Source organism: Mchenga conophoros, linkage group LG10 (genome assembly GCF_057382185.1).
Source record: "Mchenga conophoros isolate Kocher_MC1m ecotype Shallow Benthic linkage group LG10, M_conophoros_male_GT1.1, whole genome shotgun sequence".
In the NCBI taxonomy this organism is placed as follows: Eukaryota; Metazoa; Chordata; class Actinopteri; order Cichliformes; family Cichlidae; genus Mchenga; species Mchenga conophoros.
The window spans coordinates 28,212,834-28,239,497 of NC_140535.1; the positions used below are offsets into that span (position 1 = coordinate 28,212,834).

Genomic DNA, 26,664 nt, shown 5'->3' on the forward strand with positions numbered 1-26,664 from the left:
CCGGCACATCATTTTCAGATCACCGCGGAGTTTCGCTGCTCGGGTTAAACGTAATATATAAGTCACTTAGACAACCTAAAAATGTTATTGTTGGGCTTTTTTCAGTGTTTTGTTTGTTCGTGAGTAAATCGGTTTGGCTGAGATTAAAGTTATTAGATTAGATAAAATAAAACTTTATTAATCCCCCGGGTGGGTTCCTCCTTGGTTTTCACACAGCTGACTAAATGTCAAACAGAAAACTTATTAAACAGAAGTATGAGACAGTCGAGAATTTACGCCAGTGTCTGGTTATATTTTAGATAGCAAGAAGCAGACGGCCGAGTTTATTAAACTCCACCGAGACAGCGGTGACGCTAATCAGAACTAGCCTTCTGATTGGCTAGACCGTCCAATTTCACGCCTTTAAATTTTAAAGGCGTGTTTGTGTGTGTGTTTATACAATTGCTATTATGTTTGCACTTTATGTGTAATGTTACTGACTGCAGAGATCAGTAAGATGTGTGTATTTTTTATTTATTAGTTTTATTTATTTAATATTATTTTTTAATTGAATGACTGTCTAGTAGTTCACAGATGTCGAAAAACTGAGTGTGGTAAAGCCACTGATTTTGTTTATGTATATTTCTGCAATCTGCACATTGTACTGACTTTCATTTTAATGTTTACACCAGGGTTCCTTGTCAGCACTTTATGCTCAGATGTTTGTAAGCTAAAAATAAACTATTGTGTATGTTCAAATATACTGTTGTGATTGAAGAAGTTAAATAAAAATGTCAGTCATCAATTCATGCATCACCTCATGTCATCACAACAGAGGTCTGTCTTCCAGGAAAGAACAGTTTAAAATTAATGTAATATAGTATTGGCCATACTATATGATGTATTGCTTGTCTTTGTTTAATAATACAGAAGACAAAGACCTTAAAAAATAATCGCATATCGCATCGCAATCGCAATATTGGGGCAAAAAATCGCAATTAGATTATTTTCCATAATCGTTCAGCCCTAATTTGCGGTATAGGTAAGTATTGTTCTGACAGAAAACAATCAGTCACCTTCATTTAGTGCAGAAACCTCGATAAGGCTGATCCCATTGGACTTGTAAATGTTTTGGTTTTTTTTGCAGTGCTATCATATAAGATTAAAGTTAATATGCAACATTTGAAGTTGAGAATTCTTCACAGTCAAAGAACTGCAAAAGATGTGCAATGCAAATTGGTCACATAGTTTAAAAATGCTTTGCAACCAAGTTTAAAGGGTGCACTGTCGTGAATCTGAGAGAGTTCACCTCGGCATTGATCATGGAGGACTGTTTGAGGTCTTGACCTGAAGCTGCGATATGCTTTACTGCATGAAAGGAGAGATCACACATGCATAAAGAGGTGGCTTTGAGGAGATTTGCAGCACTTCCTTATCTGTCTGTGTGAAAGAATAGAGCATGGGTGACAGTTGCTGCACCAACGGGAAAGGGGCTGCTGGGAGATTTGTGCCAGATGCTGCTTCTGAAAGAACAGCCACATTGGGAGGACAAGGAGCGCTCTTCTTCACTGTATGCTTTCACTATGTGTGTGTGTGCTCTTTGATGTCAGGCGGTACACAGTGTCCCGCAGGTGTTCAGCACCAAACCAGGGTTGCATATTGAGAAATCCTCCACCCTGTCATCCACACTTACATGCTAGCTTTTTACACCCTTCACTCTCCGAGGGGACACTCAGTGCCCGCGTACAGCTTTTATTCTGGGCGTTTCCAGGTCTCTGAAATTTTGAAAGGCTAATCTTCTCATACATTTTCTCTGAAGTAGCTTAAATAAATAACATTAAATGTGCTGATTTAACTATATCTGAATATTCCAAAATATATCTTAACCAATTTGATTTTCATTCAGTAAAATCCTGTTCTAATAGGCACTCAGTCCTATTTCACGGGTCACCAGGCATGTGCAGGATTACAGATTTGTGATGTCAGAGTTGATTTGGACTCTTATCGGCAGCAGAGCTGCAGATCTGCTAAAGGCCTAAGCTTGCAGCCTTAATGGGATGGAGATTGCAGTAATGGCAGTTTACTTAGTTAGCATGTGAGGATACTGTCTGAGTATTGTCCGACGTGCATAATGAGTGACTGTACACAGATGCTATCCTGGAACTATCCCCTTATAATGTGTATTATTGTCTTATTAGTATTGTGAGAGCATGTGAGTCTTACCCAGAAATCAGACAAAATGGTTTCGTCTGTGGATTCTCTTACTTTTCCAGTCTTCCCCTACTTCTCTCATGTCACCTTATCCCTAGCATCCTCCTTTGTCACACCAGCCCTCTGAATGTCCTACTTCACTGCATCTGTGAATCTTTTCTATGTTATTCCTCTTTTCCTCCTGCCTGGCAGCTTGACAATCAATGTCCTGTGTCCATTATCCCTCCTCTGCAGATGTCCAAACCATCTCAGCCACCTCAGCCCATTCTCTCCAGTGCTCTTTCTTTTCCTATATCTTATTAAAAATAGTCACAAGTCTGTATAAATACATTAGGACTGTCAGGGATCATTGTAGCACAAAATGAAAATTGCTATTTATCCCAAAGAGGACATCAGAGTTTGAACCTCACTGTGCTCAGTTTAGTGGGAATCATAAACATCTGTATACAGTTCAATGCTAATTCAGCTTCTGGATGCCAAGATATATAAGAGAATAAGTAAAGCAATTTCTTAAATGAATGTGAAGGAATCACTGAGCTGAACATTGAGAGCAATCCACTGAAACTTTCTAACAAATTCAATTCCAGACTGGATCAACAGAACGGACTAAACATCCCTAGTCTGAGTAATATTGTATCAAGGCAGTTAATAAATTTGTGCATACTTCACACATCAGCCTTTATCATTTGAGATGTTAATTAAGAATCTTAATTGTCTTCATCTACACGCTACATAGACACTTGTATTGAAGGCATTTACATGATGCAATGATCGGGGACCATTCTTCATTTCGTTGTTCTCGTGACAATGACAATAAAGTTTCTGATTCTGATTCTGATGAAACAGTGACGTGTATTCCCCGACTGGTTGGCGAGTGGTTGATGTAATTGGTCACAAAAAGGTGCGGCACCAAAACTTAGTGTTACTCGCAGATTGCTACAGTCTCTGGTAGTTTTCATGGAGGACACCAACATGTCTGCAGAGAACAACTGTGATTGTTTTTGGTCTTTGAATGCAAAAACATTGGAGAACAGGTTTTGAAAACTAAAACAGCCACATGTTCAGACAATATTCTTAGTGATATTTAAACAAAAGAGGAAAACTAAGTTTTTATACTGAAAACTTATTGCTAAACAAATAAATATTAGTATTAGAAATGTGAATTTTCTCTGTATTATTGTAGGCTCTTTACCTTAGGCACCTTGAGGTGACTGTTGTTGCTAAATAAGTAAAATTCAATTCATTTGAATAAACTAAATTGTTATTTTAAACATTGGTATCAGAAATAATCCAAAATGTCTCAGTCAGCGCTTCCTTAGATGAACTCTTCTTTCAGTTCAAGCCTGAACTATGATCATTTGAGAAAGTGCCGTTTTAGTCACTTGGTTTGTTTGGCTTCATGTTTCAACCACGCCTGGTTCCTTGTTTCTAGCATGGTGGTTTCATTTGCTTTACTGCTGTCATTATGGGAAATTGACTGAATAATGGATTATATTTAATATTTAATGTTTTATTTTATAATTTTGCATTGTAACTGGTCTGTCTTCCAGTCCTCCTATATTGTCCTCTTGACAGGCCACTCAGTTAAGGTCCACTCAGAGCCCTCATGCTGTCAACACATCCAAATATTCTGGAGTAGTGGTTTTTTTTTCCTGAATTAATTAGCTCTATATCATCCAGACACAGACAGCAGACTGCCACAAATGTATGCGCATTCACACCCACAGGCAGCAGTTTCGGTTGTCAGGCTCCATAGATCATGGGTCATGTGTGCTTGTCCTTTAGTCCATGCTGTATAAAGTCACAACAGGAACAGATAAGACTGGTCCCAGGTTGGCTTGCGAAGCTAAATCCCCCCACTGCTAATCGGATTAGCTGAAAAGTTAACAGCATGGCCCCAAAGAGACGCAGCATTTTTTACACTGACTTCTGTGACATATTTTGCTCTTCAGTGCCCGTAATCTGTTTCTTGTCTCAAAGCCGTTTCACGTCATCTTTGTCACAGTAAACAATGTATTCAGTACATGATGAACTGTTGCTAACCTTTGCTTTGGATGAAAATAACACTTTTTGGCTGACTGGTGTGTGGGATTTTTATTTATGTGTGCAAGGGGGGGATTTGGTCCACCCAGGTGGGGGAACAATAGTTCGCCCGTTGTCTTAAAGGAATGGTTGGCTGAGCATAGCCCCACGCAGAGGAGGGAGGGACAGAAAGAAAAAAATGAGTTGCGAAAATGATTGGTGCCGAGGAAGGGGGGCTTGACAAGATGGTGATGGGGAGCAGCCGGCAGAATGGGGGCAGCAGGGTGGCAACTGGACTCTTAATGCTCCTTTCATGCTTGATCGGTTTCAACCAACGCTGAAAACATACTTGAGGGCACCATGGTGTAGCTCTGACTCATTATTTTTATTTTCGTTTTAGAAGCCATTGGTAAAAAAAAAATTGCGATGCAATTTGTTTCCCCCCATCTGTATGTAGTAATTATTAATAGACTTAAAGGAATATCCATGAATAATTCCCTGGACTAAATAAATCTTATAAGATGTGTTGAAACTGCTCTGGGAATCGGCCCGTAAAACTCTACAAACTAACTTGATTTAAATTTGGCTGACCTCGCATTCAGTGGGTAAAAACAGCAAATCTTTAACTTGATATTCATTTTGTGGAAGTACACAAAGTCAGAGGAGTATCTGGAAGTAGGGCAGATTACGAATCAAGATTGTGTTGCTGTGGCTAAAGAAATTGCGGTGGATGATGGCACACCCAACAGCTCGGCTATTTCTGCAGCTATCTGCTCAATACAAAAGTTGACTTAAGCTAAATCAGTGTGAAAGAGAGGTTGGTATTTGCTGTCTGGGTACACAAGTGCAACTGTTCATACAAGTTCTATCTGTTCTATCCTGTGATTGCTTGACTTGTGAATGAAAATATACAAGTTACTGTAATGGTTATCGCATGGTGACGCCTGACAGTGTAAGAAGGTGGGGGTATCTTGTGCCATTTTGCAAAGTAACTCCAAACAAGATTAAGCAGAGAAAATACACGTTATTGTGCCATCCTTCTGTTTTTTCATCACTGTGTGAGTGGGCCCCTCTGGAACAGCAGCCAAGTCCAACATGGCTGAAAAAGCTCTTGGCTCTCTGAATCAACAGCACAGTGTCAAACTGGCTAGTCTTTTTCTTGCCTGCATTCTCCCAACGGCGCCTAGGGAACTACATTTCTGGCCAAGATGTTTTTGTGGGTTTTTTTGTTACAGTCAGTCAGGCAGAAGGGAGATTAAAATTATGCCATGTGGACAGGAAGCCTTTTCTTCTTTGTTGTGCTAACAGGGCAGCCTAGCTTCAGTTTGGCTTGAGAAGACAGTCAATCATCTGTCAGGAGCAATGCTTTAAGAAGTAAAACATATTTTAAGAATTAAAGTTTGGTAAGGATGAATACATCCAATTTCACTGGACAATGCTCTCTGGATTTACACAATTCCTGAATAATGTTTGATAACCATGTAGTGCTTACAGGAAGCATAAAGTTGATTTATGCACATGTATTTCTGTCTTTTTCAGTGTTGGCCAAGGTAGAGCTGTCTATGAATGAGACTGTGGATGTGTACATCGGTGACATGGCTGAGATCCTTTGCCAGTACACCTCCACGAACAGTGACAGCAAGCCCAGATTTTTGATCCAGTGGTTTGCGGTGAGTGAAAATTGATGCTCAGACTATCTGAAACTATCAACTGCTGTTATATGAAGTCTTAAAGTCAAGCAATTACCTCACCATTAGGGAGCCCTGAGCTCCATTTTTTTGTTGCAACATCAAACTTTTGTGTAATTTCCAGAGATTTCTTAAAGTGCTCTATTTGTGAAGTAACATGCAATCCTAAGTCTTTGAGGCTCTCATTCATTTTAGATTTATTTTGATTCATGCAGATCTGTTCACATAGCAGGGTTTCTTATGTAAATAGGGTTCAAATGTGCAGTTTAAAAATAAAAAATCCAAGCTTCTTAAGTGAGTTCTATTCAATTCTGTTTTATTTATACCACCAAAACACAGCAAAGGTTGGCTCAAGGAACTTGAGGTAAGTTAAATTAAGGTACCGTATTTTCACGACCATAAGACGCACTGTACTAAAAGGCGCAGTCTCAGTTATGTGTGCCATTACTGTATTTAACACACACATAAGGCGCACTGGATCATAGGGCGCATACAAGTACCGTATGCGTATTTAAAAATAAAGCGGGAGCAAACCTGAGTTTGGTACCTTACTCACATTTTTATTACCAGTAATCGTCATCATCAACAACACACAAGCATACAAGTGTGCGTATTTAAAAATAAAGCAGGAGCAAAACGAAGTTTGGTACTCACATTTTTATCATCAATCAAACCAATCGAAGTCCTCATCCTCTGTGTCTGAACTGAACAGCTGCGCTAAATCTCCATCAAACATGCCAGGTTCACTTTCTTCACTGTCAGAGTCACTTTCCGTGCCGTGCGGCTCCTCGGAAATGATGCCGGCTTTTGCGAAAGCTCGAACAACAGTGCCAGCAGACATGTTAGCCCAAGCATCTACAATCCTGGATGGAAAAATGGCACAGTTTCATAAAAAGTGAAAGTGAAACTGCTTTTAGCCGAATGGTGACCGTCGAAACGCTTCTCCCGCTCGTTCTTTGCTCGATGATCCACCGCTCGAGTCTTTCCTCCAACTCGGGCCACCTCGCCTTATGTCCGCGGAAACTCAGCTGCGTTTTCTTGACCTGCCGGAGCTTGTTTTCTAGCTTCCTCCATTTGCGAACCATCGATTCGTTAATCTTAAATTCTCTCGCCGCTGCTCGATTTCCATGTTCCTCCGCGTAGCTGATGGCCTTCAGTTTAAACTGTGCTTCATAAGCGTGTCTCTTTGCCATTTTCAGGGTTGCGCCCACACTTCACCCTTTAGCGTTCTCATGGTGTTCTCTACTACGTCCTCCTTACAACACACAGGGCGCACTGCGCTATAGGGCGCGCCGTACTTTTTGAAGAAAATCTAAGACTTTTAAGTGCGCCTTATGGTCGTGAAAATACGGTAAATTAAGAAAACCCAGTGATCAGACTCCTTATGAGCAAGAACTTGGTGACAGTGGGAAGGAAAAACTTGCTTTTAAACAGGCAGAACCAGGTTCAGGGAGCTGCAACCATCTGCCACGGTTGGTTGGGGGCGAGGATGAACTCCAACTTGGCCATTTTGGACGTTTTGTTTCGGATGCCAGTGCTTGTTATGATTTTCTAGCTCAGAGGGACAGTAGGAATAGCTGTTTAGCAACAGCTAAACTTTCAAAATAAAAGCCAGGGAATTGCCCATTAGGCAAACTGTTTTTCTGTGTAGGAAAAACTGAGTTGACTGAAAAAGAGTGATTGAACTTTAAATATGCCATGTTCTTACTGTATGTCCTTCTCTACTAGGCTGAACGTGGTGGCTCGCGGTCACGGCTCTATTACGCTGATGCCAATCAAGAACTGATTGATAGCGGCACAGATTACACCGACCGCATTAACGTGGTTACTGACGAGAAAGGAACTCGACTCTCAATCCAGGACGTCAGACTGTCTGACGAGAGGGAATTCTACTGCCATGTTAATGGGCTGGCTGCTGGGAGCGGGGTGCGCAAGACACACCTCAGAGTATTTGGTAAGAAAGCACAGAAAACAAGCTAATCGATCTAAAGGAAGATTTAGAATGTCACTGAGCTCTATCTTTATTTATTATAAACCACTACAATTGTTTTTTGTTTCTTATTCAGCTCCTCCAGATGTTCCAGAGATTGAGAGTGTCACTACTGGAATATCTGTCACTAAAGACACACCATCTAAGGTGAGCCATTCAATTTTAGATGCTGACAAATAAATATTCTTTGAGATGGCAATGTGAAGGAGGCATCTGAAAGTCACTAAAACAAATAAATTACCAAGTTAAAGATAGCAAAGATTTCTCTATGTGACCTTTAACCCAGGTTGCATCATGTGAGACACGAAACGGCTTCCCTAAACCTAACATCACCTGGTACAGGGACGGCGAGCCACTGATGAACGAATCAGGACGTGAGTACAAACTGCAGATGGATCAAATAAGAAATAAATCTCCCTTTGTTTAAAATTCACTTTTCTCCTGTTTTATTATAGTTTTCTCAAACACACCCCACAGGACTATAACAGAAAATCCCTTTTGCACATACCAGCTAGGAAATGATAAAATGCATACGTGTAGTTATCTAAAAGAATGCTGTCATACTGGATCAGTACATCCATCACCTTCAGTAAATATTTCTCTATGTAGGCTGCCTTTGACAATGTCCAGCACTAGAGGAAAAACTGCCTGCAAGCTATACTAAAAGCTGGATTGAAGTTGTAACAATGTTAACCACTACATGTTAAATGTCTGTGTTTTTACCTTGTGATCATGTTAGTATGGGAACACAATATTAGCCTAGTGTAACTCTGTAACTGTTCCCATGAACAAGGACTCAAACAGGAGCAAAATATGTGCACTTTGTTCAGATTAGCTGATTGCATGATGCTGCATTGTGCATATTGCAATTAAATTACATAATGGTGTTGGTCGATGCATGTTCACATTTAGTCTTGTCCAATTTCCAGGTGTAAACATAGTGATCCTGAGCTCTCGGATGTCCAGTGACCTCTACAGCGTCCAGAGCACTCTGGAATACAAGGTGGAAAAGGAGGACAAGGATGCCCGTTTCTCCTGTGAAGTCAGCTTCTTTGTCCCGGACGGTATCAGGACAATCGAGTCCCCAAGCGTCAACATCACTGTCCACTGTGAGTTAACACTCAGGGTTTTTATATTGTCATGTAAACTTAAGAAAATAAGTGTACTAAGTAAATATATAACCCAAGATTCAGTAGCTTATAGAACCATCTTTAGAAGCAATAACGTCAAGCAATTATTTCTTTATGACTTTATTAGTCTTTCATCAAGTTTATTTATAAACTTTTAGTTTATCCAGGTTAACTGGGTTTGTGGGAATTTGTTTATGTACAGGATAATTTGTTAAAAGAGATTTCACAACCTTATTTCTAGTATTCAAACATCACATTAACCTGTGAGTTGTGATGTATCATGAGCTGAACTGTAGCTAACATTCTGGTCTGTTTTATAGCATTTGTTGTTAATTGATTATCACTTTTTTATATGTAGTGTCATAACAGAGCATAACGTAACAGAAATATTAACACCTTGGATATATATGAAATCCTTTTCCTTTGTTTTGTATTTGGGTAACTGGCTTCATCCTCAAAGGAAGCTGCTTGTGTTTCATTTTACTGTAATAGATGCTAATTTGTTTGAACTTGCTCACAGTCGGTGGAATATTCATAAGACACACATCAAAGGAGCTGCAGTGATTACTTGTTAACGTTTATGCTTGTTGTATCGAAATGTACAAAAAGGTGTTTTTGAAGCTACAGCTATTATTGCTCACCATTTTTAACCATGCTGGTTTAGTTTATTCTGTAAGAATGAAAAACAAAAGCCATCAAAACAGAGACAATATCACACAAATCCCAAAATAAGTCTCTTGTCTTTCACAGCATCTGTCCATACTCATCCTAAGATGGTGTTTACAGTAGTAGTACAGTAGTTTCTTCTTTGGGCCCCAACTTTTTAAAAATGTCCTCAACTCATAAAATGACCTTGTTTCACTAAAAATAAATATCAAAACAAACTTCATTTCAATTTCCGTCACCTATAAGAATTTTAACAGCCTCAGTATCTCCTCTTTCCTTCATTGGCAGGCAGAGCCAAATGCAGTCTGTGCTGTCAGCAATATGGAAATGGCGTTATAAAGTGACTTTAACAGCTTGCTGAATAAGCCTGCTTAATTTGATTTTGTGTGTGCGTACAGACCCCACCACCATGGTGGAGCTTTGGAAGGAGTCGCCCCAGGGCTTGGTCAAAGAGGGGGATACTGTGGAGCTGCGTTGCCAGGGTGATGGCAACCCCCCACCGCACTTCATTTTCAACAAAGTAGAAGTAAGAATGGACGGCCTTTTCTCATCCTGCAAGTCCCAGAGAGAGAATGGGTGACACACAAGAGACATGTAGGGAATGTTTTTGATATGCATAGCTCACAGGGACCCATGTAGACATGAGTGTGCAAGGTCTATGAAGACTCTGTCAGCTCTGACCCTGCAGGTCCAGGCTGGGGTCTGAGACCAGAGGCCACAATGACAGGGCTCATGGGTAGGACTCATTCCCATGTCAGACACGCACTCATTGTACTTATAGACAATGAAAAACCTCAGCTCAGCCGAATTAAGAAAAGTTGAAGTGGCAGTGAGCTGAGTTTTTGTATTGTCCACTTTTGTCAACTTTTCTTAACTTGGCTGTCAGGGTTTTTTATTCGCGGTTGTTGACTTGGGCACATAAGAGTAATTGGAAAAGATTTTTTTCTGAGAAAATAAAGAAAAGTTCTCCATTTTGTTAAGCCATCATCGAGGTTACATGATTTATTCACACAGTAACAGCTAAAAACTCAGACAAGATGGTAAAAAAATGATGTCAGTCAAGCCGTTTGAAGTGTGGAACATCCATTGAATGATAAACAGAACTGTAAAATGAACTCTTTTGTTACAAGATCCTTACTGCACTGTCCTGATCATACTAGTATTTATGAAGGTGAAACAAAAATTTGTGTTCTTGACTCAAGCCAATTTCTGGAATTTCAGATAAACAGATCTTGAAAAGTTTTAATAACTCACCCCATCACTTTTAATGTCCATAAGACCTTTCATGATGTATTAACAGTTGTATCATAGCTGTATACAGAATGTTTTTGCACTGTAATGAATAATGCAACAGACATTATGTGCCTTTTAGTTTTGCTTTCTCGTATGTACACTTGGTAATTGTCTGGCCATATGTGCTTATTATTAATGGATTCACCCATAAATAGTGGGTGACTTTGTTGTTGTCCCTTCAGAAGATTTTGGTAAAGTTGGACAAAAAAATCAACTCTTTTTCTAAGTGACTGTCTGTCTAAGATAGCAGGTTACAAGAAAGGATCTGCTTTTAATTCATCAAATATTTGTGTTTAAAGTTACTAATTTTGAGTCTGTCTTTGGTCGTTCTCTAAGAGGACACAAAAGACTACTTGATTCACTAGAGGATTGAGGAAACTCTTTGCCAACCACAGATTCTGTTTTTGATAGATAAAAGTCAATTACTGCTTTTTTGCTTCCTGCCAATAATATTTTCAATTAGGCATTTATCTTTTTTTTTTTAATCAAGCCCAAATATGGTACAGTGAAGTCAAAGGCAAACTATTATTACCTGTTATTGCTTTTACACCAAAGTAAAATGTATTTAGATGAAAATTAAAATGAAAGTATTTGTTGCAGGAGCCTGATGTGAATTTCGAGAGCAGTAGGGATGTGTTGATCCTGTCATCAGTGTCACGGAAAGATAGCGGCACCTACCAATGTCACCCTCTGAAAGGCGATGGCGTCATGGAAGTCAAAGGAGAAGTGGAGCTCAAAGTGCATTGTAAGGAGCAACTTGATATGAATGGCATACATACTTACATATGGGAGGAAACAGTTTTGTACAAATGAAAGTTTACTAATAATTCTCAGGTTTCCCTCTAAACCTGAAGACTTTCTTTCTCTAATTTTAAATATTTTTTTCTTATATTATAGTAAGAAGCTCTGATGTTGATTTAAACTCGACATATCCTGTATTTACCACAAAGTAAATCTTTCTGCTTCTGCTAGAAAAAAGGCTTTTAATTTTAATTCTGTGTATTTTGTTCTACAGTACATGGTTTCTTCATTGCTGTTCTGGGTTTTTTGGGGGGATGTTAAGCTGCTGTTACTATTAAACCTTCAAAGCTGCCCAACAGCTCAATGGACGTAATTCCTGCCTGTCTTTGCAGACTTTTGAGTTTTGCATTTCTGTTAATTGGCAAGCTTGGCTTGCATATTTTTTGGTTCAAAACCAAGTTTAATTCACAGATTCTTTTACTCTGTTAATTACAGCCTGTTTTAAACTGTGTTTTCACATATCTTGTTTTGTCTCTTTTTCTTGTGTCCAGATTTGGATACAGCTGTTGTGGTACCAAAAGATGAAGAGTTAATGCACAAAGGAGAAGATCTGACTGCAACCTGCAATGCTCTGTCCTCCCGCTCAACATCTACTGTCTGGTACAAGGTATGAACCTTTAAAACACAACACTGAGTTTACAGCTGCTTCCTTTGATCAGAGTAAAAAAGAAAGAAACAGAAGTAAGTAAACATCACTGCTGTTCTAGTTCTCCTTGAAGGGAAGATACATTTCTGCGACTGTTCCAGTCTATTTAATAGATGAGATGATGTTTCTGTAGTAGCCACAGTGGATTGACCAGCTATCATAGCCTTTTTTTATGTTTGTGCATCTTTTCTGTGGATATGTATAGGATGGGATGGTGGTGGGTCGAGGGAACACGTTCCACCTGCAGAATGCCACCTATGAAAGAAGTGGGGTGTATAAATGTGAGGTGACGGTCCCCTCCCTGCCTAACCTGAAAACCAACGGTTTTGTTAAAATCATCGTCCAAGGTTAGTAATCCCCTGCACTGCTAGAACAACTTCCCATCACTTTTACTTGCAAGGAAATCGTTTTTCTTTTTCCCCCCCAATTTGATGTATTATATGTATATAATGTAAATGTGTGTGTATATATATATATATATATATATATATATATATATATGTGTATTAGGGGTGCAACGATACTCATATCGATATTGAACCGTTTGATACAGTTCTTTTGGTTTGGTACGCATTTATATCGAACAATACAATTTTTTAAAGTTTATTTTATCAACTTTTCTTCTGACGATGCTGTCTGTGTTGAGAGCTCAGTGGATCTGCGTTCGACTACTCCGCCTAGGCTGTACTGTCGAGCGCAGATCCACTGAGCGCAGCACAAGCTAGCAAGACAGAAGCTAAGCTCGTTGCAACATGGCAAATTGAACCTCCCCCACCCTCATTCAGATCTGGACTTTGGAACTATTTTGGTCTTCATGTGAAGTATGACCCTGAAGGTAAGCGCGTCATGGACAAAAGTAAAACTGTATGTCGGATGTGCAACACAATGCTCAACTACTGGGAACTACTGCGTTAGCACGTTAACGTGTTGACGCAGTCCAGCCCCACGCACGGGGCGATCCGCGGTAGCTCGTTAACGGAGATTTGCCGTGTTGTGGCGTTAACATCATTTCGATGAGATTAACGCTGACAGCACTAGTGGGAATACAACGAATATGACTGCACATTTACGCCGACATCATCCTAGTGCAAAGACAAGTGGAAGCAGACAAAAACAACAAGCACGCATGCTACAAACTTTACCTGAGTCATTTAGACAGCCGTTAGCACATGATTCTCCTTATGGGGACCTGATATGTTTAATATGCTGCTGAGAGTATAGCCCAGAAGAAGCGTATAGTATAGCTTTTATTTTGCAAAGAGCCATTTCTCTGTAGTAAACTCTCTTTTCCAAAGATGAGTGATTTCTCGATCAGATAGATTTATTTTTTTATTACTTTGTTGTTTCAGCAACATTAAATTTAAAAACTGTACTTTTGAGTTAAAATATATATTTATACATTTAATAAATGACAAATTAAAAAAGCATGAACATTTTTTTGTATCGAAAAAATATCGAACTGTGACACCAAAGTATCAAACCGAACCGTGAATTTTGTGTATTGTTGCACCCCTAATATATATATATATATAATGTATATGTGTATATAGAGGGAGAGAGAGTTATGTAGACACCCTACAATAATACAGAGAAAACAACAACAATCACACAACCTTGGCAGTGACATTGATGACATTGGAAAGGAGAAACCTTTTTAATATTTGGTATAACCAGGCTCACAGAGGGGCTAACCTCTGCCTGATTGATGGTGAGTTGGGGGAGACAAGACAAAAGACAGACTGTGGAAAAGGGCCAGAGATTAATAATAACTAATACAGAGTAGTTTATAAAGGCACAGAATGAAAAGAGGTGAGTGAAGAAGAAACATTTGTCCATCATGGGAAATTCCCAGAAGCTTAAGGCTATTGCAGCTTAACAAGGGTGGGTTCGGTCTCACCTGATCCAGCCTTAACGATATGCTAACTAACTATCTATCCGGTCATCACGAATCCTACTTCCAGGCCTAAAGTAGTCTGCGTTTAATATGGCTTTTGTGTCGCTAACATGTTTAATGTTATGCATTTTCTTCTATTTAATCTCAAAAAGCTCCTAAAACAGTCAGTGATCACTGTTGACCTCCCTTGGCTTTTATTACCGCTAATCATTTATTTAAGCTCAGTTTTTAAACCCTTAGGATGTAACTACAGCCCAGCCCATGCAGCAGTATATGAATGACTAACCTCGTATTGTGGATGGATTATCTCAGTTGTTCTCCTGGCTGAAGTTTGGTCCTTTTACAGCATCCTGCCATGCGATTACATTTGTTCCTGACCACCGAGAACACTCACGTTAACTTTTATCGAGTGGAAAAAAGTTAGCTTGTTTATATTATGCTAACATAGCTGTGTCGCTAGCGGTCACGTAGCACATCATTATATACCAGCTAGCCAAACTTCAGTAACCCTACAAACGTCACTGCTGTTTAGTTTTCTGTCTTCAGTTATGTTGGAAGTGATAACAGAGCTGTACGTTTTAATTTGTTTCTAAAACCCCGCAGTCAGGACATGCTATATTGTATTTAGATAGAAGCTAGCGAGCTAACTTCCTGCTAACTTCTAACTCCGTTAAAGGTCATAAATTCCATTTTCATGGATGCCTGGATGTTAAACTCAATTGTTACACCTGGTAGAGCAGAACGCTGATCATTTTATTAAAGATGAAAGACTTTAGACAGTTTTTCAACTCTCAGTAATGCTACTGGTTGGATGGTTTAGTGCGATCCACAGATTGGGTCCCAGTGGAGAGCCAAGAAAATGATGAAACGTGACTAAAAAGAAAAAATAATAATAATAACGACAAACCAATGGGAAATAAACAATATTAGAGTGAAAATTAGGTGAGGTTGGAAAATTGTAATAAAGATAAATCAAAGTAACTTAGTTTCTCTGAGAAGACATGTTTGGTTGAGGGCGTCTTTCACACTTGGTTGGCACCATGCTAGTGTTAGAGAACGTCTACTGACAGATGAAGTGCTCGTACTGAGGGCTGTTGACATCCAACTGAAGTCACAAGACAAGCTTATGCAAGACTTCCTGTGCTTTTTTTCTTCTTTTCTTTAGATGGTGGTTTGCTCCACTCAAAAAAAGTCATAATTTCCCCCCATTTAACCAACTTGCTGCTATTCATGGGCCTTGACTGTGTCACACTCATAATTTCCACCATCCTGCAACTGCATGAATTGACTCAAAGGTTCAGTTTTAAGGTTTTTGAAAGGTTTTCCTCACATCAGTGGAGGAAAAAGAAATAATTGACATTGTACACATGTGTAAATATAAAACATCCACTGATTGTAATGATATTGACATGAAAATCGTCAAGAAGGTCATTGAAGGAATTGTAGGACCTCTAACATATATTTGCAACTTATCATTTCAGACGGGAAAAGTGCCAAACAAAATGAAAATAGCTAAAGTTGTGCCGCTGTATAAAACCGGGGATAGACGCCACTTCACAAATTACAGGCCTGTTTCTTTACTACCACAATTCTCCAAAATCCTAGAAAACCTGTTTAATAAACGATTAGACAAATTCTTAGATAAATATAAATTACTCTCTGACAGTCAATATGGATTCAGATCAAAAAGATCAACATCTCTGGCATTAATCGAATCAATTGAGGAGATTACGAATGCTATAGATCAGAAACAGTATGCAGCTGGAGTATTTCTGGATCTCAAGAAAGCATTCGACACAATCAATCATGACATATTAATTAATAAACTGGAACGGTATGGGATTAGGGGGGTTGTACTGCAATGGGTGAAAAATTATTTAAGTGACCGGAAACAATTTGTGAAGCTGGGTGTCCATTCCTCATCATGCTTGGACATTGCTTGTGGTGTTCCACAAGGCTCTGTACTGGGTCCAAAATTATTTATTATTTATATAAATGATATTTGTAAGGCATCTGATATATTAAAATTAGTATTATTTGCAGATGACACAAATATTTTTTGTTCTGGGGGGAATCTAAAGGAGCTGCTGGATACAATTACTTCAGAAATGTGCAAAATTAAAAAATGGTTTAACAGGAACAAACTATCGCTAAATCTAAGTAAAACTAAAATTATCTTATTTGGGAATTCCCTTAGAAATGCACAAGTGCAGATTCATGTAGATGGTGTGGAAATTGAAAGAGTACTTGAACATAAGTTTCTTGGTGTGATTATAGATGATAAATTAAACTGGAAGTCTCATATAAATCATATACATAACAAAATTTCAAGAAGTGTCTCAATCTTGAGTAAAGTAAAACACATTCTGGACCACAAATCACTCCACATTCTCTATTGTTCCCTGATTGCACCGTATTTGAATTACTGTGCAGAGGTTTGGGGCAATACTTACAAATGTTCGCTATCATCAATCTTTATATTACAAAAAAGGGCCATAAGGATAATCCATAAAACTGGTTACAGAGATCATACAAATCCACTATTCTTAAAATCAAAAATTCTAAAATTCACAGAACTGGTTCATTTTCTCACAGCACAAATTATATATAAAGCAATAAATAACCTGCTTCCTGACAATATTCTAAAAATTTTTCTAAAAGGGAACGGGGATACAATTTGAGGGGGGAATTAAATTTAAAACATCCTCGTATCCGTACAACATTAAAAAGTTTTTGCATCTCTGTGTGTGGAGTGAAGCTGTGGAACAGACTAAGTAAAGATATGAAGCAATGTCCAAGCATGGCGCAGTTTAAAAAGCGGTTTAAGGATATGGTTTTTACAGGGTACAGGGAAAAGGTAGAGATTTGATAGGGTGTTCTTGTCTAATATTTTCATGTGTGTGCGCATGCACGGGTTTGTTGGTATGGGTATATATGTATGTGTATATGTATGTATGTATGTATATGTATATATGTGTATGTGTATGTATGTATATATATATATATATATATATATATATATATATATATATATATATATATATATATATATATATATGGGTGTGTGTGTATGTATGGGTGTGTGTGTATGTATATATATATATATATATATATATATATATATATATATATATATATATATATATATATATATAAATTGTAGGTTGTGTATCCTTCAGGTGTTAATGGGGTTATTGAAAATGTGTATATGTGCGTATGTGTGTATATACGTAGGTATGGATAGATAGAAACATATATGTGTATATATTTAAAAAAAAAAAAAAAAAAAAAAAAAAATTACACATAACATATAATGTAATTACAAGGAGGTATTTCTGTAGTCTATTGATACTAGATAGTGGAAAAGGGGTGGGATTAAATAAGCTTATGCTTCTTCCTGCTCCTTTTTGAACATGGACGTTATTTGGAGTTGTGGTTGCTCGTTTTCCTTTTGTTTGCTTTGTTCATTTGTCTCTTTTAATTCTATTTTTTTTTTATACTTTTTCAACATGTTCAAAATAAAGATTCAATCAATCAATCAATCAGTGTACAAATTACTACTGTAGCTATTTAGCAATTGTTTCTTAGCATTTTGTGCAGTTATATATTGCAGTAATAATGGATGTTGGTAACTGGTAACTGTTAGTCAGTCAGCCCGTAGTTGAAAGCAGAACTAAAGCGAGTGAAAATCAACTTAATTTAGTAAACTATTCACTTTACAAACTGTGACCTCTTGGGTGACAATTGTGCAACTTCAACTTTACCATCCCTGCAACCTCGTAATGTGGATGTTTTTGGTTTCTAAAACAGGACTGTTATCTCTGTGCCTGAGAATCGAGCTTTTACACACCATTTGTAAAATACTCGAGAAATGACCCCGAGGAGCTCCATTCTAGATTGCAAATGTGCAAATCACTCAGACAACACATTAAAGAATTTTCCCCATTTGTTTGGGTAGAGCAGATAATTATGTGGAGAATTCACAGCAGTCATGTGTTCTGCCTTTGGCATGCTCTAGTCAGACACCACCCCGCGCTGAAAAGTATTTTCAGCGTGCAGAATGCATCGAGCTTTCTGTGTTCTGTGTCCTGCATCTGTTGGATTTGAGAAAAGAGCGCTTTGGGCAACTTCAGACTTGATTTGCATTCTTCAGAGTTCACATATCAAGTCATGTCAATTTTATTCATATAATGCATTTTATAACTATTAGTTGACCCCAAGTGTTTTCTAGGTCTCCAAAAAAAAGAACAATTTCAGAATAAGTCAAAAATAAAAATAAATATATACCTAATAATAATAATATTAATAATAATAATACATTTTATTTATAGGCGCCTTTAAGACCCTCAAGGTCTCCTTACAATAACACAAGAACAATAGCAGCAATAAAATATAATAAACATGGCAAAATAAAATTTAGACATAGGGTTAAAAAAAACCCACAAACTCTAATAGTGGTGGAAAAACTGTTGAAATTGAAGAGCGACAAATGTTTGACTAAAATAGGCAGTTTTGAGGTTTTAGAGGTGACGTACAAGCGTCATTGATTGCACAGGTTGTTACATGGGCTGGCAGACTACTCTAGAGTCTGGGGGCAATAACAGCAAAGCCCTTTAGTTTCTCTGAGAGAAGTTATTGAGAGGAGGACCTATGTGACCTGGAGGGAAAAAATGAATTGTGAAAACAGCATTAGATATGTGGACATGTTTTTGTTGCACTCTCTTTATTGGTCATGACTTGCTCCCTCTGTTTTTACATCCCTCTGATTTGCCCTGAAAACTAATTACAGTAAATGTCAGCCAAGTGATGGGATTTGTGGTGATTCTTAGAACTTAAACTAGAAAGACTTCATTAAGGCTGTGAGAGTTTGACCGTGTTGTCACTGACATGTAATGATCTTCATTTCTTTATGTGTGCTTCTAGGTGGTCCTGAACTGGTGGGTTCAGAGGAGGAGGTCCAGCTAGATGAAGTGGAAGGCAGGGTGGTGAACCTGAGCTGTGAGGCTCTGGGCAATCCACTGCCAAGCATCTCCTGGAACATCACTGGCAGCCAGGTACTTAGTCTGCCTCGCAGTGCAAACTTACTTCACAGTGGGAGATGACATTTGTCCTACAATGTTCATGTTCAGTCGAAGCTAGCTCGATTTGTTATGATTGTTTACATGTCACGATGATGCTAGCATTTATTACAGTATTCTCAAACAGCTTTAGTCCAGCTTTAGTTAGTGTGTTTGTGTGTCTCCACAGAGCTGGCATGAAGTGGATAAAAAAACACATAAGCACATGACTCACAGCGTGGTATCGGTCAAAGTCACCTCGGACATCACCGCTGAGTGCAACGTTTCCAGTGACAGGGGCTCTGGCGTCAAGATTTTCAAAATCAAAGCCAGTAAGTGCCTCTCTCTCACTTACACCAGAACACTATAACTATGACTTCATTTACATATATGTTTTCCCAATGCTAACCTTTGCTCCAGCATGCTAGTTTGGAAACTCTCGGTGCTAAAGAGCTTTACAAGTTTTCTTTCATCTTTTAGCTCGTTTAATTCCAGCTTGCATTCCCATTTGACAGGACTGTTACACACAGTGCCACAACTCTTGCACAATATTTGGCTCCTGGCTAATTAAGGGAGTTAAAAAGTACAGCTATGAAGAGGACAGAATTTTCTGACCTCTTCCAGGCAGCATCAGTGCTGAAACTTAAAACTTATTTTGCTTTTCAAGTCTAAATGAATGAACATCATTAGCTCGCCCTGGTTCTAACATTAAATCTTCAAATACATTTTCCATTTACTTACTAGCCGCCTGCTCTGTAATAACTGTGCAAAAGGAAAGATTGGAAACATGGTTTTTCCAGAAAACATTTATTTTCCTAAATCTAATCAGAAGTCATTTGCTCAGTATTCATAATGCTGATTCCTTTTATCCGTGCAGTTGGAGAAATGAAACATTTTGTAGAGGCACTGCTGGTGTGTTGATTATGCTTTGTGAATTCACATATGGAGAAAGCCCTCAAACATCTTCTTCATACTTTTTCTTAATCATTAGTAACGTCCCAGTGCACAACGTTAGTGTCTGATTTCCTTCGTATTTGCACATTGAAAATACACGACTTTCAAAAACACGCTGGACTTTCAACATGAATATTATAATAAAAAACAATAAAATAAGCAATATAGAGAAAATGTGGTACAAATATATGTGGTGATGTTTGCGTGCATACATGTCTGCAAAGAAGAGTCTCAGGGTACCGTGAGATGATATAAAACAAGCAGATGACTTTTTAGTATTAAATAGATTAAATGCATTTTTCAGGCACTTTGAGGACACACCAAAAAATTGATTGTCACATTTTAACCAAACATCACTACTTCTCATGCACTATAATTGTAACTCAGCGTGGGTCTTTCTTATTTGATGAACTTATTGCAGCCCCCAAATCATTCAAGGTTTGGTGAACTTTCCCTCCTCCTCAGCCCAAGAAGCCCAGGCCTAACATGTCTTCTGTTTTTGTTTTTTTTTGTTTTTTCAGAAGACCCGTTAGGCCAGAATGCATTCATGAGGTGAAGCTATTAACTCCCCCGTCCATAAAAAATCAAAAAAACACACCTGCTTTAAATTTGACCAATCTCACCTTTAAAGTCATTCCTTGGGCAGAGCTTCCCAAATCCCTTTCCTCCCTCTTTAAAATCTCTCTCTGGAAGTTAGGTTTGAAGGACAAAGTTACAGGGACTCGAGTAGGGTGAGTGATGACTGAAAATGGCTTAGAGTGGTGCACACCACTTGCTCACGTGGTTTCCTCGTGAAGTTTGGTTTTTATAATCTTACCCTTAGCAATTAATTCATATTGCAAATGAATGTGCTGAGCATGCTCCTGGTCATGCTCCTGACTGAAGGCTTGTACTAATCTGCTCCAGAGCAGGTTAGTTCTAGATTAGGGATAAACAAAGTCAGACTTCTAGTCACAGATAGCAAAAGGGTTTAAAATTTTACAGTAGCATCTAAAGTCTCTGTCTGTGTCTCCTTCTGTAAGAAATATAGATGCAGCTCTATTCCTTGACAGAATAAAGCTTTCTTTTGTTTTATTGTCCGGTCCACCTCGACAGTCTCTGTGATAGTAAAATGTGTCCTCTTAAGGTACTTGCGGATGTTACATGACATTTGTGACACGGATGTCACACAAAGGCTTTATGATGACACCTCGTATCAGACTTAATTTGAATGAATGTCAGTGGTAATGATTGTTAAGAGGTTTAGACCACAGTAAATACATCACACCTTAGTTTATCACATAAATGCAGTGATTCTTACCTATTTTGGCCTCTCAGAAAATTACACGTCTCCCTATGATTACTGATAAAAAGGTTCTCATGGATTCTTGGATATCATGGATATTTTCAAACATATCTTTGAAAAACCAAAGTATTTCTTTCTTTCTTTTTTTAACATCTCTTTAAGTCTTGTGATTGCTTGAAGGCTGCTGCATTAAACCTCAGATTTAGATCGAAGTAAAAGAAAAAAAAAGCACATTCAGTTGAATAAAACGAAAGAAGCCTGCAGCTACCAAACTGAACTCAATAACTGGTAGCTATGTTTTAAACAATATCTGAAACTTTCCCTTGTTCCAGCTAATAAACTGATCTTTGTTTAAATGATCAAATATCTAACAAGTGAAAAATCCCTGCTCCGGTCCAAGGAGGAGACACAAATCCCTCGGGGTTTGTGTCGAGAAGGGCATCTGGCGTAAAAGTCTGCTAAATCAAATATGTGGAGCTACCCGCTGTGGCGACCCCTTGTGAATAAGGGCGCATGTTAAAGTAGCTTTTTGAACATCTTTGAGTGACTCATTATTGATTCTTTGAAAAGTGCTTTGCATGCTTCAGAAACTTGTGTTACACAGTGCAAGTAGATTTTTATAATAAATGAAAAGAATCCAGTTAAATCTGAGTGTCTGTGTGTGCTCTGCGGATGTTGGTAGACATGAACAGCTACCCGCTCTAAGTTTTGTTCTACTTGTTCACAGTTCCCAGGGTCACCACAACTGCTCCCTTCACTCCTGGTAAGATTATTGCCCTTCAGTCTCTTCTTGTTAAAGACGCCTATTTTTCTTTCGTTCACTTTCTATCAACTTGTGTCTCAGTTTTCACGCTTTTGACTTAAGTTTTGTGTGTGACAGTGAAGGGTTGGATGAGTCCATACATTATTTATCAATCCTTTTCAGTGACTCGATACGAGTCCTGTCTTTGGTTCGCTGGCAGATCTTTGGGATGGCCTGTGGGCACATTAAATATTCTGTTTGATATAGACTAAAAAATCGTAACACCAGCAAATTCAAGCACAGCAGAAGCTAGAATGGTACGTAGACCAAACACTCTGCCCTGGTACAAATACTATTTATTTATACCAGAATTTTTAAAACAAATAAAATAACTTATTAAACACTAAAAACAGACACTGTCTCACTTTTACTGACTTTTCCAGACACCCCTCTTGTTTTACAGCAGATTTTTACATACCTGGAAAATTTGCACTTATTTGTGGCGAGGGGCATTAAAGTAATTTTCTGACGTTATCTGAGCAGTCACTGTTAAATCTTCATCGGCCCTATGGGCCATACAAAGGAACCAAAACAACAGTAAAAAACCCAGTGTGTGCTCCATTTAGGGTAGAGTGCTCATAGGAAGTAAATTCTTGTTTACTTTTATTTACTGCGTTATCGGGAGCTGTAGTTATCTCACATGGAGATTGGCTGGACTCAAAATACTGCAGTTATGTGTATTTTTAGAGTGAATTAACACTATGCACCGTGTTTGGTGTGCTTCTCAATTTTTATATGGATTCAGGACACTCGTGGATATTTCAGTGGATGAAATGCAAAAAAAATATCATGACCTTTGAATTCTGACTGTGAAGTGTGAAGTGTGTCCACGGGTATAAAAACACCTGAAGAAGTCCTCAAAACTAACTTCTTAGTAGTTCTCTCTTACATTGGATGGCTTTGGATGCATCTTTCTCTAGGAAAGCAGAATAGAAAGATAATAGTATCACTTTATTCTAATCCTTCTGCCCATGTCACCTCTCTGTCCATGTCTTTGCACGCTGAGTGTCTCATTCACATTGTTTGTGCAAAATTATGTTTCAGTGCCAAAGGTTATATAGCCTCTCATCCCACGCACCTATGCAAAGGTTAAGAATTCTATTAAAGAGGCTATTAAGCCACTTGGTTAAATTTGTAGTTTTTATGTTGTCGTAGATGTTGTTGTTGTCGTTGTTGTTGTCGTTGTTGTTTGGAGATAAACGTGACACAAAGAGCTGTCATCTTTATTGCAATGAGTATATATTCAGAAGGCTTAGAGCAGTGCAGTCGAGGGAATTTATACAAACTACAAAATTTATTTGAGATTTAAACTGAGAAATTTGGAGTTAGATTTGGGAACACATGACTGTGGAAGCGTTTAATTGTTTTTTATTTTATTAAAAGAACAGAAAATGCAGATCAGTTTATAACCACCTGGCCTTGTTGCTAGTTTTGTAGTCATAGAAGACCCGGACAATACAATGAACTGACACAGAGAGACTACACAGATGTACCAGTGGCTGTATGATATGTAGCAAAAGTTTTTTTAAAGACTTTTGATTAAAAGGAAAGGATGTAAGCTTTTGTATTACATATTTATGCATCAGATAACGATTGTTGCTATTGTGAGTTACAAATACACTAAAATTAATGAGTAACAGGGCTGTGGGATGCCAGTGATGGCATGGTGCCTCTGTTTCTGATGCCTTCAGTGCCCACTGATTGGACTATGCCTGCCTTCACTTTTATTTCAGCTACTAAACCGGTAAAGTTTTATCACTGCATCACTATTCCATTGACAGGATTGGTCACAGACAGACCAGCATATAAACACCCCCAAAGTACTTAAAACAACATTTGTGATAGTTACCGCTACATGAGGTGTCTAAGACATTTTTTGATGATGGCATGCAACCAGGCAAGTCTTATGAGGTGAGAAAAAGCCATCAAGGAATGCTATTTCGGACTTGAAATGACACATTGAGTCAAAATACAATATTACCCTGGAAGAATTTGTTTTTCCTTTAAAATATTCGTATTATTTCCCACCAGTCTATTACTTCTTACAAATGCTGTTCCAGTAGACTTCGACGTGATAATACAGCTCCCCTACATTCTGGATGGATAATGCAATTCAAATGAAGTCAATTATTAGGGCTACGGGTCACAGATGCTGAGCAAAATAAATGATGATTATAAATGAATGAATAAAGGATTTTTCATACAGTCCTGCTGCACTGCAGCGTCCACTGCCAGTTAAATGATAGAGACAATATAATAGACATAATTTCACAGTCAGTTAATTATTTCTTACGCGTAAAGAGAAGAACTTTGTTAAATAAACTACTTTGTAGCAGAGCAGCAAGTAATGCAGTATGTAAATACACCCCATTATACTTCCTTATAGTTACAGGGTTTTGCAAGAGATAAGTTAAAGAGAAGAATAGTAGAAAACGCTGCCGTTACAATAATGTTTACACTTTAAGTCCCTGGTAGAGCTTTAAAATTCACAACACCACACATGTGACACCGTCTTTCTGTTTCATATTCATGTTGTTAAAGTCTAAGCTGTACAAGCTCCTCCGGCGACTGCAGTGATGTTATGAAACAGGCACGAAAGCACTGAGTGATTTAAAGTAAATCATGTATCTTCAGTGTAGTGTGATTGTTATGTGCAGGTTGAACCAGTAAACAGAAACGTTATTGATAAAGTTAACTAGGTTAACCTGATTAACCTTTTAGATGAACCTATGATCAGTGTGTCCTCTGTCTGTGTTTTTGTGACGCAGAGGGCAGTGGGGTGATCATTGTAGTGATCATAGTGTGTCTGCTGCTGCTGGCCTTCCTTGGCAGTGTAATCTACTTCCTGCACAAGAAGGGAAAAATCCCCTGTGGACGCTCTGGCAAGCAGGAGATGTAAGTATTGTCTCTACTCATTCTGCTTAAAGGTGACCGATTGTGCTCATTCTTACACTTAAACTTTCTAACTTGCTGCCCATGGCAAACAAAATGTAAGGTGGAGCTTCTGTGCTCACGGGCATCACATGTCCCTGATATTAGTATATTAGCAACGTCTGCATCATAGAGATAAAAGAGTTGAAAAAACAGGCTGAAACAGGCTATCTAGAGCAGTCTGAAGCCTCCAGCTACTCTGTGAGGGCCAGATTTACTAAATAGGCCCTAAAGAGCATTGACAGGTGTGGCTAGTTTTCTGGGTGATTTATAAAAGTTGTGCTGCTTTCTAACACCCAGGTTGTTTCTTTATCAATATAAAGCACAAAACATGCTTTTTCTGTGTTTAATATCAACTCAATTAAATTGCACATCGTAGATGTTTGTAAATCAGTTTGTGCACTTTATTTAAATATTTTTCTCTCTATATTTTGCATCTTGAAAAGGGAACTGACAGGGATACATTTGCAACAGGGTCACGGTCACGCAATCGTGCCACTACGCTGCCAACAATATTTTTTACGCCTGCATCCAGTTTGCACTGTTGCAACGTGTTAGTAAATGTGTACACTATATATTTTTTATTATATATTTTTGGGTTTACACTCTCGCCATTTATCTAGCCATCCATCCATTTTTTCTTCCAAATGATTAAGTAATTCTGTGATTTTGGCTCTCTAAAACACATGCATGCTAGGTTAAGCAGTGATTCTGAATTGGCTGTAAAGTGAAGTGCTTCAAGTGTAAAAAATAAAGGAAAAATGGAATTACTGAGTCTATGAAACCAGAGGTAAACTGTCTAAATTGGAATTTGCCATCATATCAAGCCCAGCACTGATGCCTGGGCCTTTAGCCATGACATACATGTCCCAACATCTCTTTCTGTCGTCAGCACCAAAGAGAAGACCACCAAAGATGAGATTGTTGTGGAGATGAAGACCAACACAAAGAATGAGGAAGCCGTCCTCCTAAAGGCTGTCAACGGAGACAAAAAGGGCCCTAATGACCAGGTAACTATTGTTGTGGATGAACAGTCACAATTTACACTCAACTTCTATGTATAGCCAGTAATTTTGTGTGAACCATGACTGCAGTTTTCATTTCATCAAACACCAACAACAATTTTTGTAGTGACAGCATTTTTAAAACTGCCATCAAATGCCTTTATTCTGTGAAGATTTAACATAACTGCCAAGGCTGTGGAAGTTGAAAATTGTCTATATTGTGGTTAGTTTCACATGTTTGGTAGCTGTTCAGTTAAACTTAAATGTTTGATCCAAGTTAGACATTTGTGCCGTCGCATTCTGGGTAACAT

At 38.3% G+C, this 26,664-nt stretch overlaps 1 protein-coding gene across 2 annotated transcripts in view; it reads left to right on the forward strand.

Moving 5' to 3' along the window:
- The window catches only part of mcama (melanoma cell adhesion molecule a), a 62,204-nt gene that overhangs the window by 33,301 nt on the left and 2,239 nt on the right, over positions 1 to 26,664 (forward strand). The window contains exons 2-15 of one of the 2 annotated variants that reach the window (XM_085289700.1): positions 5,752 to 5,882; positions 7,629 to 7,854; positions 7,967 to 8,037; positions 8,177 to 8,264; positions 8,820 to 8,999; positions 10,085 to 10,212; positions 11,580 to 11,724; positions 12,272 to 12,387; positions 12,632 to 12,773; positions 19,244 to 19,374; positions 19,568 to 19,709; positions 22,344 to 22,379; positions 25,187 to 25,313; positions 26,242 to 26,359. In XM_085289700.1, coding sequence (XP_085145826.1) covers positions 5,752 to 5,882; positions 7,629 to 7,854; positions 7,967 to 8,037; positions 8,177 to 8,264; positions 8,820 to 8,999; positions 10,085 to 10,212; positions 11,580 to 11,724; positions 12,272 to 12,387; positions 12,632 to 12,773; positions 19,244 to 19,374; positions 19,568 to 19,709; positions 22,344 to 22,379; positions 25,187 to 25,313; positions 26,242 to 26,359 — 1,781 coding nt within the window. The remainder of the gene's footprint in view (positions 1 to 5,751; positions 5,883 to 7,628; positions 7,855 to 7,966; positions 8,038 to 8,176; positions 8,265 to 8,819; positions 9,000 to 10,084; positions 10,213 to 11,579; positions 11,725 to 12,271; positions 12,388 to 12,631; positions 12,774 to 19,243; positions 19,375 to 19,567; positions 19,710 to 22,343; positions 22,380 to 25,186; positions 25,314 to 26,241; positions 26,360 to 26,664) is intronic. The other variant, XM_085289701.1, reaches the window with a different exon arrangement.